Source organism: Mytilus galloprovincialis, chromosome 4 (genome assembly GCF_965363235.1).
Source record: "Mytilus galloprovincialis chromosome 4, xbMytGall1.hap1.1, whole genome shotgun sequence".
Taxonomy (NCBI): Eukaryota; Metazoa; Mollusca; class Bivalvia; order Mytilida; family Mytilidae; genus Mytilus; species Mytilus galloprovincialis.
The window spans coordinates 86,082,531-86,100,352 of NC_134841.1; the positions used below are offsets into that span (position 1 = coordinate 86,082,531).

A 17,822-nucleotide genomic window follows, 5' to 3' on the forward strand; every position below is an offset into this window, starting at 1 on the left:
GTCTGTATGAGATGGAACACAGAGAGCATAACTGGGAACCAGTATGTAAACAAAATTAATTGTCTATGAATATACTTAATCTCCCCAAAAGAGGCGTGGTTTGAGAAACAGGTGTATTTACAAAGTGCAACATATAGGCCAAAGTACGGTCTTCAACATGGAGTCTTGGCTCATATCCAAACAGCAAGTTATAAAGGGCCCCAGTGTAAACCCTTTCAAACGGGAAAACCAACGATTTAATCTATAGCAAGATGTACATAATTAGTGATGAAGTGTCATGGAAATGGATAAATAAAACCAGCGACCAAGATCCCTACGATTTTTAAGTAAATAAATAGAATACATTTGAAATAATTGTTATTTCTATTGAATTTTTTAGAGTGTTGAATCAAAATTTCCTCCGCAAGTTAAATTTTATAAAATCCTTCTCTTACTTTATCTATTGTTTGAGCAAGTCGGCTAAATTAAGGCTTTAATATATCAAAATCCAAATTCATATAGTGAAAATGCACCGTATATACAATACTAATGAATCGCTCTACAGTGAAAATGAAAGTATAGTATCATTATTCGACAGTAAACATGACTCGCACAAAGAAAGCATCATAGTGGAATTTAGTTCAATATGAAGTAATCAAATGACAAAACCTATTCTACGTTATACAACTTTAATAATTTTATTGAAATGAATATTTGCTGCAACAACAGCTTACCTGCTAGTTTTAAATTACCAGCACGATCTGTTCGTGAAATGTCCTTAATATTCACCTATTTCGGTATATATTTCACAGCTGGATGGCTTTAGGCGCGATCAAACCCTTTCGCATCTCTTTCTAATATTATTTATTTCTAAATATATACATTTTAACTAATTTTCTTCATTTTCTTCAAAAATCCCCAAAAAATCGTCTGTTTATTTATCATTCTACATCAGAAATTTATGGCTTATACAGTGAAAATGATATTTTAGGATCCGCACTTTACATATACTGGGTGAAGGCATGATGTTAAAAATGATACAAAATAAGACATCTAAACGTTAACATATATTATAATCTGTTATCCTACCGGAACATCCGAGAACACCCCAGTTTTAAGTGGATTTTGTGTTGTCTGTTATCCTACCGGAACATCCGAGAACACCCCCGGTTTTAAGTGGATTGTGTGTTGCACTCTTGATTGGCGTCGTCAGTTTATTCTCTCTCTCTCTCTCTCTCTCTCTCTTATAAAAGCGTTATATACGTTCAGAGTTTGATATAGGTGAACATAATTTTGTTATATATTTTTAAATCACAGGCTAATAAGACATATAATGAAGCAATTCAAAGTGGATACACGACGATGTTTTTATCAGAACACAACAGTGCTGGAGACATACTTAGATGTCAACTTGGAAACTTGCCAGCGGGCGACACGGCAGTATTGTCAATGTCATATGTTGTAGAATTGTCTGTAGAACCTGATGATATCTGCCGATTTGTTTTGCCAGCAGTTCTAAAACCAAGATATTGTTCAGGTACTTTAAACACACAAAATTTTACATGTGTTAACTAATTTCCTTGTAACTGTTCATTGTAATTGTTTCCGCTTTAGCCATTGAAGGATTACGTAGGATAATTTTTCCAATATTTTTACTACCGATAGAACCCAATCACTTGATTATTTTTCGATTGGCCCCTACGGTCATTTTGTGTCTAAATCCTGTATCACCCCTGCATTCGACTAGATAAACAAATATAGAGTGCTGGAATCGATTTAAGTCAGTTGAACAGCTAACCTTTAGGTAGCACTGTCTTAAATTTACGTTACTTGAGTCTTAACTAAGAATGTTGGGTTCTACAACTGATATTTTGGTTTTAAATAACTCCTCGTACATTGGCTACTTACAGGGTAATTGGTTAAGTTTGTTTTATAATTTCGGTTGTAATGTTTGGCTGATTGACAAAAACATACGGTATTTTTTATCGAATGGAGAGATTTATCTTTATTCCTGACCGCAACACAAGAGCTTGGGCCCAGTTTCTTATAATTTTTTGTGTGTTATCATTTTTTTTGGGGGGGGGGGGGGGGTGAATATTCTTGAATAGTGTAACTCTATCCTTAGAGGAACATCATATATAAACTACTGTTATTGTAATATCTTATGGAAATGAGCATGCACACAATAAATAAGTGAAAATAAACTGAAATGTAAAAGAATTTTTACTACTAAGGCAGGAATATGACAGTTGTTATCCATTCGTTTGATGTGTTTGAGCTTTTGATTTTGCCATTTGCTTAGAGACTTTCCGTTTAGAATTTTCTCGGAGCTCGGTATTTTTGTTATTTTACTTTTTACTAAATGATAAATAATAAACACACACACAGATATATAGAAAAAAGAGGACCATGCCCCCAACCCTCGTGGACCATAAAGCTTGTTAAACATAAATATAAAAATATGTGGTATGATTGCTAATGAGACAACTCTCCACAAGAGACCAAAATGACACAGAAAAGGCTTAGCTCATCAGATGAATACAAATAGAAATGATCTAACAAAATACACAGAGTAGACGTGGACGGGTACTTGTACATCCCAACAACAAAAAGACACTAAGTACAGATCTGAGAGTACTCGCATTTACCAATAGCTAGTTCAAAGCCGATAACAACTAATAAAAAAATTATGCATCTAAGACTAAATTATCAATCAGTACACATCCATGACCTTGTGCAATGCCAAGATACAGGTATCGACAGATTGTAGAATCATGAATGTGCATATGTATATAACAATAATATTTATAAAAAAGAAGATGTGGTATGATTGCCAATGAGACAACTGTCCACAAGAGACCAAAATGACACAGACATTAGTTTGCTTTTAATTTACTGATAACAAAATCAATGTTAATACCAATAAAAACAATATTCGAAGATCTAATTACAGTGTTGAATTGAAATCTTTTAGAATAAGTTTATTTAAAGGATCGATAAGTTTACCTGGATCGTTTCTGAATTTCCGGGCTCGGTAAACAACATCTTCGTAAAAATGAAGATGTGCTATCCCGTTTGAAAATTTTCTACAGGTACAAACAAACTTCAAAACCAAATCTTTATATCAATGGAAGAATTTAGTAAAGGTTGTAAATAATTTGGTTACGAAATCCCTCACTTAATAATTCATCAGTAATACATAGATTGCGTTCATTAAAATCCAAAACATCACAACAGACACGGGCATCTCGAACGAGTTGTGATAAATAAACATTGTAAGATGGTGCCAAAGGAACATCATCATCCAAAAAAGGAAAATCAACAGTAGGGAACGGAAAATCGTCCCTTTTGTCGTAAATTTTATTGTAGAGTTTCCCGTGTAAAACTGAAATGTCTTAATCTAGGAAAGGACAGTTATTACCGTGTATATTTGATTTATTTAAAGTAAGTTCCTTTGGTTAAATTTCTGCAGTATATTTAGAAAATTCTTAATTATTTAAAAAAAAAATATCATCAGGATAACGGCAAAGTGTTGTTGAATTTATCAATTAAATGCAATTTAGATGGGTCTTTACTGAGTTTGGTCATAAACTGTGATTCATAACAGTACCAGAACAAGTCTGTTATTAAAGGGGCGCAATTGGTGCCCATAGAAATACCTACAACCTGTCGATAAACTTTGTTGCCGAAACGTACATAAATATTATCAAGGAGAATATTAACAGCTTCCATCATCTAATCACACCTCCAGTAAGTATATCTAGCATATTTACCTTTCTCATTAGAGAAAAAGGCTTTAAATGAGTTGCAGCAAATATATTTGCATTCAGAATTACCTAACGACTATTAATGGGTCAACATAATTTCTCTCGTTTGCGCCATCTTGCATGGACTCAGACCAAAGCAAACACAAAATGTATTTTCAGAAAATCGTTTGAAATCAAGAAAGCAGGTTTAAACATGTTAAAATTGGGCATATGAACATATATCACTACATGGTTTAAAAATTAAAAAAGCTTGCTAGATAAAAATATTGAACTAGCACGATTAAAATGTAACAAAATGGCATCAGATTGTACGACATACTTAGTTAACAAATCTTTCTTTTGTGTTTTTCTTCCTGTCGTATTTTTTGTTGTTGAAAATTTGAGTTGAAAAAACTAAAAAAGAATCGACAATCCTAAAAGGATTTACTTTTTTAACATTTGACACAAAAATTCGATGACTGAACTGGACCAAGTGTGTACTATTTGTCATTTATTGTTTCAGACGAATTTGATGTAAAAGCAGAATTAGATCCTACGTTTGATCAAATTGAAATAGACGTCCCTTGCCAGCTTACCTTCAGCGCTAGGATTAATGGGCATCATAAAATAAAAACAATTACCAGTTATGACACCAAGTTTAATATAAACATAGAAGATGATAATATGTCAGCTTTGGTAAGTTATACTATACAAATCATAATTATTATTTTAACTGAGCTCTAGCCACTTCTTTGAACCTTTAACCCACATCTTCGCTAGCCAAGGGTTACGATCCAGTTCCCTCCCCTCCAGGGGACAGGACCGCAACCCTTGCCTAGCGAAGATTATATCCCGCAATTTAAGTCTTTTCGTTTTTTTCTCTATTGAAATTGAGGTCCGTATGGTGATTACACGTGTATTTTTATGTACTGGTATAGTGAAATGCTCAGGATACTAAGCTTATATACCAAAGCTCAGTTTTTTTTAATCGATATGGCTTGAATTTTTTACTTACAGTCTTACAGTAAAGGATATGTTCGCTTCAATAAAAATGATTTTAAAAAATCTAAAATGACGCTGGTTTCAGTAGAAATGTATCGCATAGCTAACCAAATATTGAAAAAGGAATGAAAACATGAGTATTAAACATTCTCCGTGTGGAAGGCCGCACTTTGACCTGATAATGGTTTTCTTTTTACATATTGTGCTTTGGATGGAGAGTTGTCTCATTGGCATTCATACCATATTTTCTTATTTCTATAAATTGTAAACATTTCATAAGTTTGTATGGGTCTTACTGAACATAGGATAATGGTCGAACAAATAAGAAAAAGAGAAAAATGAGCAAAAAAAAAAAAGAATAGTTGGCTTTAAAATATCTAGAATGGAGAATAATGAGCAAATAATAAAATATATAGAAAAAATTGCATACGAAATTCAAGAACGCAGGAATGAAGACCACCTCAGTCAAAAACCTCATTCATGAGATTCATGAGACCATTTATACTACATATCATCTCTTCAGGTTGAGCTTGCAGGAAAGTTTGACTTTGGCCATGATTTAACTTGTGATATACATTATGAAGACATCCATCAGCCTGTCGTTGCTTTAGAAGGTGGAGATCAAAAGAAAGGTATAGATTATAAGCAGCCGATCATTTCATTTAAGGCAAAAATCCTAGCATTCGTATTCAAACAAATTAATTTTTTTTTAAACTTTTGTATCAGTATTTGTAAAATTCTTTTGTAATACGTGACAATTATTCTCTTCAAAAAACATTAGAATTATTTGGACTACTTAAAAGCACAGTATTGACTTAGCAAATCGAAAGTCAAGGTCATTAAGAATCATGAACTTGTTCTGAAGGGCAAACTATTTAGTCTGACTTAATATCGACCCATCATGAAACTATAGAGAAAGTTAATATTAGTCTTTATCATATACTTAGACTAAATAACATATGATTTTTACCGTATGATAATAGCATTAAATTAAAGTATTTTCCATATTTTTCGAATTGGTGCTTAGCGGGCTGATATGAAAAGTTTATCACATGCTTCGATTGTTATCACATGCCTTTCCGTAACGTTATCACATGGCATTCCGGTGATAATCGGCAAATTCCGGAAAATACACCTCAATGCTACGTTTTCAGTAAAAAATATTACAAAGTAGTGTACAAAACAATTATTTGAATACTGGAAAGTATATTGTGTAAAATAATTAAATGAAATTTAAAAAAAACAAATATACAAAAATTATAAAATAAATGCATTTTTTAAGTTTTTCTGAAACATAATTTAGAAAGACTAGTTACTTTTTTTCCAAACAATGTTCATTATGTATATTGTTGAATTATTTTTTTGTCGATTCGTCCATATTAAAATGTGTTTTTTTTCTCTCTGTTGAGGCATATGATAGAAAGATTTCATATTGAATGTATCAAATTTTTGGTCCGACGTCCGTGAACTTTTTACTCTTTCAACTTCTTTTCGGGAACCACGTAGAAGGATCAATATATGCATCTGTTATTTTTCTCTACTGTTGAAGCATATGATAAAAAGATCATAACATGTAATTATTTGTATTTATCACTGCATGATCATTTGCAAAAATTTTATTGGTCAATACAAACAGAACTATTACCTGATCTGTCTATCATGAATATAAATTCTGATTTGAGGTTCTTTTGTTTTTCATCTGGTATATCTGGATAGAAACTCAATACTAAAATGTCTTCTCGAAGCAAACCATCTGAGGGTGATAAAAATCAAATTAGATAATCTATTCGTCAATTCATCACACTGTCTGTATACATAGTAGCTATGGCAGAATATGATTTTGGATAAAAGACGTGGGGTATATATGTCAATGAGACAGCAACCAAACACGAAATTCACCCTTTTATAGCTTAGGGTTTAAGTTGTATGCATGGCTTTTTCAATATCGCATCCGTATCAACCCGAGACACCAATATAATCCCAAGAGCTCTGCTCGAGGGATTATATTGGTTGAGGGTTGATACGGTGTGTGATATTGAAAAACCCATATCATATACACTTTATTATATATTTATACATTTACCTCAAGTAGATGTTTTTTATGTGACATGACGTCATACAGATAAGGAGTTTTGAAATGACGTCATAATGATTAGGGATTTGATAAAGCTTTGCAACAGTGACTGCAATCGATGACGTGACGTCATACAGATTAAAGGTGTGATAAAGCTTTTGCAACCGTGCTGATATCGATATCATCACGGGTGGCTGATACAGCACGCTTGCCATTGATTGTATAAATAGATATATCTAAGCCTGGCTCTTCGATGCAATAACTTTATTTCTCTAAAAATGTTATCAAAAAGATATAATTCTCTCAAACTCGTTAAAGCAAAGTAAATTTAATCGGACTCTTTTTTTTAATTATTTAATCATGACATTTTGCCTTTAAAACTCTTTGAACTGCAAATGAATTTCGAAAAAAATAGCAGTCATACCTACAGAGAAACAATCATCAATCATTGGGGGGGAGTTTGCACGTAAAAGCGGCGAAAAATGCACTGTATTAATCATGTTTGCTTTAAGTGCTCTCGAATGTTTCTTGGTAATTTTAACTGTTTTCAGCTCTCGGTTGGGTTGTTGGCTCTTTGACACAATTCCCGTTTCCATTCTCAATTTTATTTGGCATCAAATACATCACTCATTGAAATTCATTCTTGAGCACTAAAATCGGTTTCGTATGTTTATGTTACAAAGGGTTATCAATTTGTATTTTTCTCTTCCTAGACGAAAAATAAAAATAAAATACACATACATTTTTTTTGTCCTAAAAGTAGCCAACGACCAGTAACAAACATGCACAAGCACTTTATGTCGATTTTTAATTAGGTTTGGCTTAAGGATGTACTTAGGCAAAATTTAATAAATCTAGAATTTGAAATTGATATTACAATTCAGAAGAGCATTAGTTAAGTAACAAAATAAGCTAAAAATATTGATAGGTAATGAATCTCCTTTTTGAGATATTTGATTTAAAAAAAATGGTGGACAAAGGCTGACTCGGACTTTTACCTTACATTTAGCATTGACATTATTTTGGGTCTCAAATCGTAGGAGAAGATATCTAGAATCTACTTTAATTTTGATTAATGACCTTTTATGAGCTATTGGAGTCTTAAATGAAAAGAAAAGTGGGTGTTATTGGACAACATATGTTACCCAATAGCGTAGGGAAAAAACCAAAGGGTTCCGAACATTTGACAAAAATTTCTAAACCTGACCTAAGCACATCCTTAAGCAGTCAAATTCATGGAAAAGCAATGTTAAGTATCGTTTTGTCGCTAGAAACTCGATTTTTTTTTTGTGTATGTTTCTTATATATATATATATATATATATATATATATATATATATATATATAGCAATAGCATTAATCATTATTTTTGACTCGTAAAATTTATTTAAATAAAAACAAGAAATGGACCATATTGTTATCTTCTAATCGAATGTGAATAAAAACATAAAAACAAAATACCTTTTTAAAGTGATAAGCAGTTAAAACCATACATAAAACACCTATTAATAAACACATTACTACAAAGAAAATGCAGCTAATTCCTCCCCCCCCCCCAAAAAAAAAATTGAAAGAAAAGATAAAATCTTGGTCATCTCTTTACTTTACGTAAAAGAAGGCTGAAATTAAATCGAAATTTTAAAATTAGCAACCCGAATAAAAGAAAACACTAATGGTGAAAAGGATAGATGTACGCAGACTCAGAGCTACTCGTGATGTCCGTTGTGTTATCATGCTATCATCTAGTTAGTATACAACAATCATACCATATCTCCTTATTTTATAACTATAATTTGATTTTTATTTTATTTTAAATAAGGCAGTATGTCAGGCAACAGAATAGCAAAGGCTGAAGAAACATTGCTATTTCTCCTGAAGAGTTTGCCACTAGGTTGCAGGTTCAATGTTGTCTCCTTTGGTGACGAGTACAGCTTTCTTTTCTCAAAGTAAGAGTTGTGACTTATTTCAGACTTTTAAACACAATGAGAAGAGTTCAAATACTTTAAACAGCCAAAAAACGATCTTAGGACTACAATATCAGGAAGGCATTACTGATGGAAAATAAAGATAAATATAGATAAAAAAAAACCTTACTATGTACATTCTTACTATATGTTCACAAAAGTTATTCTTACTGAAAATTATTGTCACTAAAAATCACTAAAAGCTATATTTCCCGGTATGACCGAAGATTTTTGAAATGGAGTTAAAATAACTCCACAGAAAACCATTATGTTAATATTGTAGCATATCTTGAAAGTTGCGAGGAAAACGCGAAGTTTAACCAGGAACTAAAGTTCACGATCAACACTCCCTGTGTCTATCGATTATACATTATGGGCTCTCTATAAATTTATAAAAAGTGTATAGATAACTTAGTTTAGTATATATGCATGCATTTGTTCAATAATTTCCATAATCCTATAACTCTATGAAACGTTGTTCAATAATTTACATAACATTATAGTTTTAAGAAACTTGTTTCATATGACTTTAAATAACAGAATCATAAAATATTATTATTTATAAAATTAAATCCTATAGAGAACTTTTTTCTTTCATGTAAAAAACATATTAATTTCGTGTCGGAAACTCTTTTCTGAAATTACGTTCGTAATGAACGCTCTTACAGTTTTGGTCCCACAGTGATTTTCTACGAAAATTTGCATACAAGCTCTTTTTTCACCTTGTCAATTCAAATATGTAATAAAAAATTTACCTTCATGAACTACTTTAAGAGATAAATGGGGTCGAAATTTTAGACATTTACTCAAAATTTCGTCTTTTTATTTACATTTCTATCCTGTGGATAGACACACCTAACTTTTTTTGTTTCAAAAGAAAAACACAAGCGAATTTTTGTAAAAACGTTTTGAAAACCTTCTTTACATAATTATGGTATAAATTTGTATAAGAATTCTTTGAAAATAATCATTTTTTATCAAAGTTTCAGGATTTTAGAAAAAAAAACGGCATTTTTTTGCCATATTTATCCTATTTAAAAAAATCGTCGATGACTTTTTCATTAAAATTTGTACAAATAATCTGCATATGTAATCAAACCTAATGTCATTTTAAAATAGAGGGATCCACGAACTCGTTTTCAAGTTAAAGCAGTCTGAATGATAAAATCAATCGAAAAATGCATCTTTTTCGCGATATGTCTCAGTTTGACGTCGCGAAAAATAACATTTTACATTAGAAACGTCATTACCTCCTCTGTACCGATTATCAGGTTGTCTGCAAATTGATATTGTAAAATATCAGCTGCGAGTCACAATATGAAGCTTTTTATCGAGTGAGCGCAGCGAACGAGATCAAAATGCCTTCATATTGTGTCGAGCAGCATATTTTACAATATCAATATGTAGATAACCTATATACACGAATTCAGTCCTTCGTGTATATGCTTTATGCATTCATAATTCTTTCATCGGAGAATACTTGCTAAGTGTTAAGAGCTTCCTTTTGATAAATAGATATCATTATTATAATAGTAACCGGCCGCTTAAACAAAATAGATGTTTTGTCACAAGCTATCTTAAAAATATGAATTTAACTGTTTGTATGACTGAAATTTCTTCTATTTTTTTTTTTGCTAAGCTGTTGCTGATAATTTAGTTTATCAAATTTTTTTTTTATGTCAAATACATAAAATTAAAATGAACTAGCTTTTGTAACGGCAGAAGGATTTCAATAATGATATACCGGTACATATTCGCACTAAAGTGGCCAAACATTATCATCCTATTAATTTACGAAAAATTGGAAGGTATGAAGGACTTTATACTTAAAATACCATTTCTGGCCTAAGATTTTACCTTTATCACAATCCTCCTGCCACTTTATGCCATTAAGGATGTTTAATTGGCCCGGTTATCAAGGGGAATCCAAAACCCACAAGTCAAAGAAAACCAGACAGCACCTTGGCCAATGAAGAAAAAAGACAAACAAATTCTTAGAACACCTTGAGATTTGATTCATACTAACCAAAATACAAATAGAATAACAACAATGCCTCATGATTATTTGTTAGGAGTAAATCATACAGTGCAGAAACATTAGCTAAAGCCATTAAGAAACAGTGGAAGAAGGGTGCCGATATGGGAGGCACTGAATTACTTGAAGCCCTTAAAGCTATATATGGCGGTGAAAGAATACCAAATGAATACTCAAGACAGGTATCTGCGAACGTAAAATTATATATATATATATATATATATATATATGTAGGGAAGAACCAAAAATTTGCGAAAGCAAATTTACAGATCTAACATTGTTGGGTTGATGTTTAGACGAGTTGTATATATATATATATATATATATATATACAACTCGTCTAAACATTTAGACGAGTTGTATATATATATATATATATATATATATATATATATATATATATATATATATACATCAACCCAACAATGTTAGATCTGTAAATTTGCTTTCGCAAATTTTTGGTTCTTCCCTCGCCGGGATTCGAACCCATGCTACTGTGATATCGTGACACCAAATCGCCTGCACTGCAGCCGTCCCGCTAGACCACACGACCACCTGGGCTCTCAAAAAAGAGCTTTCGGTGGGCATGTGTTACCTTTCCACGTCAGTTTTAATCTAGCGGCGTACTACAGTACATGATATATAAGGCATGAAGATGTTATTGTTACAGATCAGCTAAATTATCTATATATATATATATATACTATATATATATATATATATATACAATTGTATGTTCAAATGAAAGTAAATCCTCAATGACACAGGTGTTCTCTAATTTTGTATTCCACCTGGGCAAGTTGAACTTTATATAGTAAAATAGAAAAATAAAGGATTTCACAGAGTTTAAGCAAACATAAGGTTTCATGCAAAGACTTTAAGTGGAAAAGTATCCTGAAGAATATTTTGACGACATTCATAAAATCATTGCGAACTTTTCAAATACTCACAATTTGTAACACCAGAATTCCATTACGAGTACTCTAGTAATGGACTTCTGGTAACACCAATAATATCTAAAGAAAAACAAATAATTAAAAATTCTGGTTGGGTAGACGCGAAATTCCAATAAAAGAATAGGATATAGTTACTCAAAAATGAACATTGATACATTTTGGTAACAAAGAAAATAGCTGTTTATTTATATCTTTAAGTCAACTATATATTTAGATATTTTGTTATCAAATTTAAGGTTGCAATTTATTTAAAAAAATATAAGATCGTGATTGCAAATTGTCACTATAGATCGCAGACATATTTCCTTGTGTTTCCCCTTCTTTGACTGACTTTGACACTTCGCAAATTTAACCAATTCGTTCTAGACTCGACCACTGGGCAATGTGACCAATCTTAACCCTTCCGGATGACGTGATTTCGATGGAACTCGTCACATGACTGCCCTATTGTGTTGGCTGTTGAATATGTATGATTTTATTTTGGTGTGAAAAAAAATATTTAGGAAAAGTATATACAAAACAGTTACTAAATGTTCTTCAAAAACCTAATACCGGTATTGAGCAAGACATTGAAATAGATAAGCAACTGCCCACGAAACCTAAAATTGAAGCTTAAACTTCGTAAGAAATGTTCTCTCTGATAATTTTGTGCAGTAATTCCACACTTAATATGTGTTCCAATGACAATGCAAGTCTTTTGTAGATATTTTTACTGACAGATGGCCTAGTTGGACATCAAAATGAAATTTTGTCTATAGTTGAAAACAATAAACACAATACACGGTAAGTGTTCTTTTTTCTTTCTGTTTGTATTCTGATAAAAATAAATTGACAAATACTGAATTTAGCTCATGAGATGTATAAATAAAACAAGGGAGACGCAACTAAGGGAGCAATAAAAAATCATAAATGAATGAAAAACAGTCAAAATTTGTCCAAAAGAATAACGAAGACAACATACCTACACAGTAAACTAAAGATTCAGCAGGTCAACATGAACCCTACTAAATCATGTAAATCGTAGATGAACTAAAGTTCATCGGAAAGTTAAGTTGTACATCTTTAACTCATGGAAAGTAAAACTTCACGATGCACTCAAAAAGCTCGAAAACTAAAGGCACATACAATACTGATTATATAAATACTGAAATATTGACATAGGCGCATCAAAAAGGAAAGAAAACATTCGCAGGGCACTCTCAATAAATATACTGATACCGTAAGATAAAAATATATAATTCAAATTGTAAGGTGGAACGATAATCCATTTTATAGCAATTAAGCTCATTCATCTCGCTTTTAATATTGTTTAATAAGTGGTATTCTAGCTGACGACTTGAATATTGTTCTTTTGTCGTTTTATTTGCTACGATCTCTGAAATTTGTTGTTTTAAATATTCTATTTTTTATTTACACTTCATATTCTGATAAACACATTGCACAAACAAATGATAAAAAAATGTTTGTTTACAACTGTTAATTCACACTAAGAGATGCACGGATTGTCATAATTAAAGGCGTTAAGAAACCTTGGGTGACCCCACAGTTTAAATGTCTATCGTAGGTACGTCGTGAACAGTGGTCGTTACAGACAAACGTTCACGTAAATTATCCCAGTCAATGGATGATTTTAATGTGTCAATCAATGGCCACAGCTACACTGTTTTGAATTTCATTCTATTTGCTACGGTTTCTGAAATTTGTTGTTTTAAATATTCTATTTTTTATTTACACTTCATATTCTGATAAACACATTGCACAAACAAATGATAAAAAAAATGTTTGTTTACAACTGTTAATTCACACTAAGAGATGCACGGATTGTCAACCAATCAGTAACACTAAGAGATGCACGGATTGTCAACCAATCAGTAACACTAAGAGACGCACGGATTGTCAACCAATCAGTAACACTAAGAGATGCACGGATTGTCAACCAATCAGAAGACAGAACTTTATTTGATATTTCACCGAATCTAAATGAAATTGTAAATTATACAAGAAAAATGAAACGAGTCTTTAAATGAGAAAAAGAGAAATTATGGATTGTTGACCGATAATATTGCAGTACCACCTATTAGACTCTATGTATTATTGAGAAATTTGATATTTATTTGTTTCCAAAGCTAAACAAGATTGACCAAATAGAACAATACTTGAACAAATTTCATGTAGAGTCATAGTCATTACGTGTAGATTTCAACAATCCAAAACAGAAAAAAAAACTACGTTTGTTTGTTTTCCCTAAATTTCGACCAGAATATACGGTACAAGTTTAGCAACATTGTACTAAGTCGATAAACTGGCAATTATTTCATTTCAGAGTTTTCACCTTTGGCATTGGCGACGGAGTCTCTACAAGTTTAATTCGAAATGTTGCGAAAGTTAGCAATGGAAGAGCTGTATTTATAAAGGATCATGACAACATGGGAGCCAAGGTTAATTATTCTTTAAGTTGTACTGTACTCATTTTTTTATTCTTTGTTTGATATAACTTGCTTCGAAAAAGAAATGAAAATGGCAACGTGGAATGTTTTAAAGACACAACAACCCGACCAAAGATCAGAAAACAGCCTAATGTCACCAATGGGTCTTCAACCCGGAGGCGGCTTTAGCATGCATACCAAGACTTCTCGGAGATCATTAGTATTTCTTAGATTTCAAGATAAAATGCCTTTTTTTAAGCCTTGATGTGTTTCGGACATGAAATAACTTTGGGAAATTTGAGGTGTAAATAAAACTCATAATCAAATGTTCTTGTATGGTTAAATGATTTCATTAAATTGAATTTGTATTTTAGGTGATTCCTATTTTAAAAGAATCGTTGAAAGAAACTATAAAAGACCTTACTTTAAACTGGATGATATCCGAGGGTGTCACAATGACAAATATTCCAGCCACAAATCCAGTCGTTTTCAGTGGAGAAAAAGTAGTCGTATTTTCAATACCTCAGTTTGACAATACGAGATCATTGGTGGGTATAATCCAATAGCCATTCTACTTGTTGAAAGAGAACAGTCTTATGATGAAATTGAAAGTTGTAGAATTCACCATATGTCATATATAAACATATATATCATTTAGAGGATATGAATATTGGTAAAAAAGTATTAACAAAAATAACTAATTCCAAAGTAAATTGAAAAGGAGGAAGTATATAGAAACTGACAAAATTAAACGACTATATCAAACAACGGAAAGAAAGAAAAACAACTGTTATATGCTTGCTGTTGCCTCTAGTTCATAGTTCATGTAATACAAACTTGTTTATACCATAACTGTACTTAAAGACACTGAATAGTGATTATATTCAACATATGTGTATCATGTCATTTGTCTGATAGATTTACATTTTATCACATCGCACATTCATTACGGACGCAATCACGAGTTGGTAGATCGTAATGGAATATCTGTTACACAGTCGACGACCGATCTGTTTCAGTTGCCATAACCACAATTCGTCCTCTTTCTCGAATGTTACATACCGAATTAGACTGATCACAGGGTTTGTAATTACATGAACAACACGGTGGGTGTCACATGTTTAGCAGTATCTGCTTACCCTTCTGGAGCATTGAAATTTTTCGTAGGGTTCGTGTTGTTCAGCCGTTGTTTTTCTATGTTGTATTTTGTATACTGTTGTTTGTCTTTTGGTCGGCTTTCATTTTTTTTCGCGATGACATTTTCAGTTCTTTTTGACTTATAATCATCCCATTGGTATCTTTCGCCTGCTTTATTCTTTGTTTGATTTAGAATGTAAGTGGATCAGTTGAAATGAAGTGGACGTCAGGTGATACACCAATCATCAACACGATTTTCTTTGAAACTAAAGGTTCTACACATCAAGATTTACCATTACATCGTATGGCTGCTAAAAGGCTAATTAAAGATCTGGAAATTGCAGAAGGTAAGCTGTTTTTACAATATTAATTTTGTAAAACTAGTCTTAAACATCATGCGATGTAGCAAGTATTTTTTCTCAATTTAATTATCCTTTTCTATGAAACAAGTACCTGATGCATTATTAACATGACGACATCACGTTTTACTTTTCGGATAAAGTAGCCATCTAATACAGCTTTATCATTAACATTACACAAAATCAGAAGAAACTATGTATGCATAATTAAAATTTTAAACATCAATAAGTGACTTCGACTAGGAAAAAGTACAATTTTCAGATCTTCAACGTATGTGGTATGTTTTCTACTTTCAAATATATTCGCTTGATCATAACTGAAGAAACAATAATTGTCAAAATGTACAATTGGTTTTCATTTAACATCTTATACAAGTAATGTTTGCTCTTGATTATTTTAACATACGACTTCGCCTATTATGTGGTTAGTTTTTGCCATTTATACATGTTTTATTTTGATTGTAGTATCCGCAGTCATTATACGTTAATTATAACAAACAATTAACGCAGACGTTATCCAAACAGTTAGTCACAAATGACGCCTATCAAACAAAATTGTTCCAAGATAAACTTTCTCCTTGAATTAATTTCTTTTTACAATCATGTACAACCTGCTCAGCTATATTTGAAATCTTAACATTCCAAAGTCATACATTTGCAATTGTCTCATATAATTAAGCCGATAATACCAAGTTATTGATCAAGTTCACCTGTCGGCAATAAACAGACAACTTCGCGCCAAGGAGATAAAAAAAAACACCAAAAAAACCGGGGCTCAATAAGATACTGAATACAAATCTAGAGATAAGTAAATCAAATCCACCATTATACCGTGATGAACCACCATTTTTCATCATATGGAAAGTCAGGAATATGATAATTGTTTTCCATTCGTTTGATGTGTTCGAGCTTTTGATTTTGACATTTTTAGCTCACCTGGCCCAAAGGACCAAGTGAGCTTTTCCCATCACTTGGCGTCCGTCGTCCGTCGTCTGTCGTCGTCCGGCGTCGTTAACTTTTACAAAAATCTTCTCCTCTGAAACTACTGGGCCAAATTACACCAAACTTGGCCAAAATCATCATTGGGGTATCTAGTTTAAAAAATGTGTCCGGTGACCCGGCCAACCATCCAAGATGGCCGCCATGGCTAAAAATAGAACATAGGGGTAAAATGCAGTTTTTGGCTTATAACTCAAAAACCAAAGCATTTGGAGCAAATCTGACAGGGGTAAACTTGTGTAACAGGTCAAGATCTATCTGCCCTGAAATTTTCAGATAAATCGGATAACCTGTTGTTGGGTTGCTGCCCCTGAATTAGTAATTTTAAGGAAATTTTGCTGTTTTTGGTTATTATCTTGAATATTATTATAGATAGAGATAAACTGTAAACAGCAATAATGTTCAGCAAAGTAATATTTACAAATAAGTCAACATGACCGAAATGGTCAGTTGACCCCTTTAGGAGTTATTGCCCTTTATAGTCAATTTTTAACCATTTTTCGTAAATATTAGTAATCTTTTACAAAAATCTTCTCCTCTGAAACTACTTGGCCAAATCAATCCAAACTTGGCCACAACCATCTTTGGGGTATGTAGTTTGAAAAATGTGTCCAGTGACCCAGCCATCCAATCAAGATGGCCGCCATGGCTTAAAATAGAACCTTGGGTAAAATGCAGTTTTTGGCTTATAACTCAAAAACCAAAGCATTTAGAGTAAATCTGACATGAGGTAAATTTGTTTATCAGGTCAAGATCTATCTGCCCTAAAATTTTCGGATGAATTGGACAACCCGGTTTTGGGTTGCTGCCCCAGAATAAGTAATTTTAATGAAATTTTGCTGTTTTTGGTTATTATCTTGAATATTATTATAGATAGAGATAAACTGTAAACAGCAATAATGTTCAGCAAAAAAAGATTTACAAATAAGTCAACATGACCGAAATGGTCAGTTGACCCCTTTAGGAGTTATTGCCCTTAATAGTCAATTTTTAACCATTTTTCGTAAATCTTAGTAATCTTTTACATCTTCTCCTCTGAAACTACTTGGCCAAATTACACTAAACTTGGCCAAAATCATCATTGGGGTATCTTTGTTAAAAAATGTGTAACATGACCCGGCCAACCATCCAAGATGGCCGCCATG

The 17,822-nt window shown here is 32.2% G+C and overlaps 1 protein-coding gene across 1 annotated transcript in view; it reads left to right on the top strand.

The window, feature by feature from the left end:
- LOC143073772 (von Willebrand factor A domain-containing protein 5A-like) overlaps positions 1-17,822 on the top strand; it is a 37,411-nt gene that overhangs the window by 9,441 nt on the left and 10,148 nt on the right. Inside the window, exons 3-11 of the mRNA XM_076249527.1 lie at positions 1,297-1,516; positions 4,249-4,421; positions 5,251-5,359; positions 8,621-8,747; positions 10,838-10,982; positions 12,460-12,539; positions 14,080-14,194; positions 14,557-14,730; positions 15,513-15,666. Of these exons, the coding sequence (XP_076105642.1) occupies positions 1,297-1,516; positions 4,249-4,421; positions 5,251-5,359; positions 8,621-8,747; positions 10,838-10,982; positions 12,460-12,539; positions 14,080-14,194; positions 14,557-14,730; positions 15,513-15,666 (1,297 nt within the window). The remainder of the gene's footprint in view (positions 1-1,296; positions 1,517-4,248; positions 4,422-5,250; positions 5,360-8,620; positions 8,748-10,837; positions 10,983-12,459; positions 12,540-14,079; positions 14,195-14,556; positions 14,731-15,512; positions 15,667-17,822) is intronic.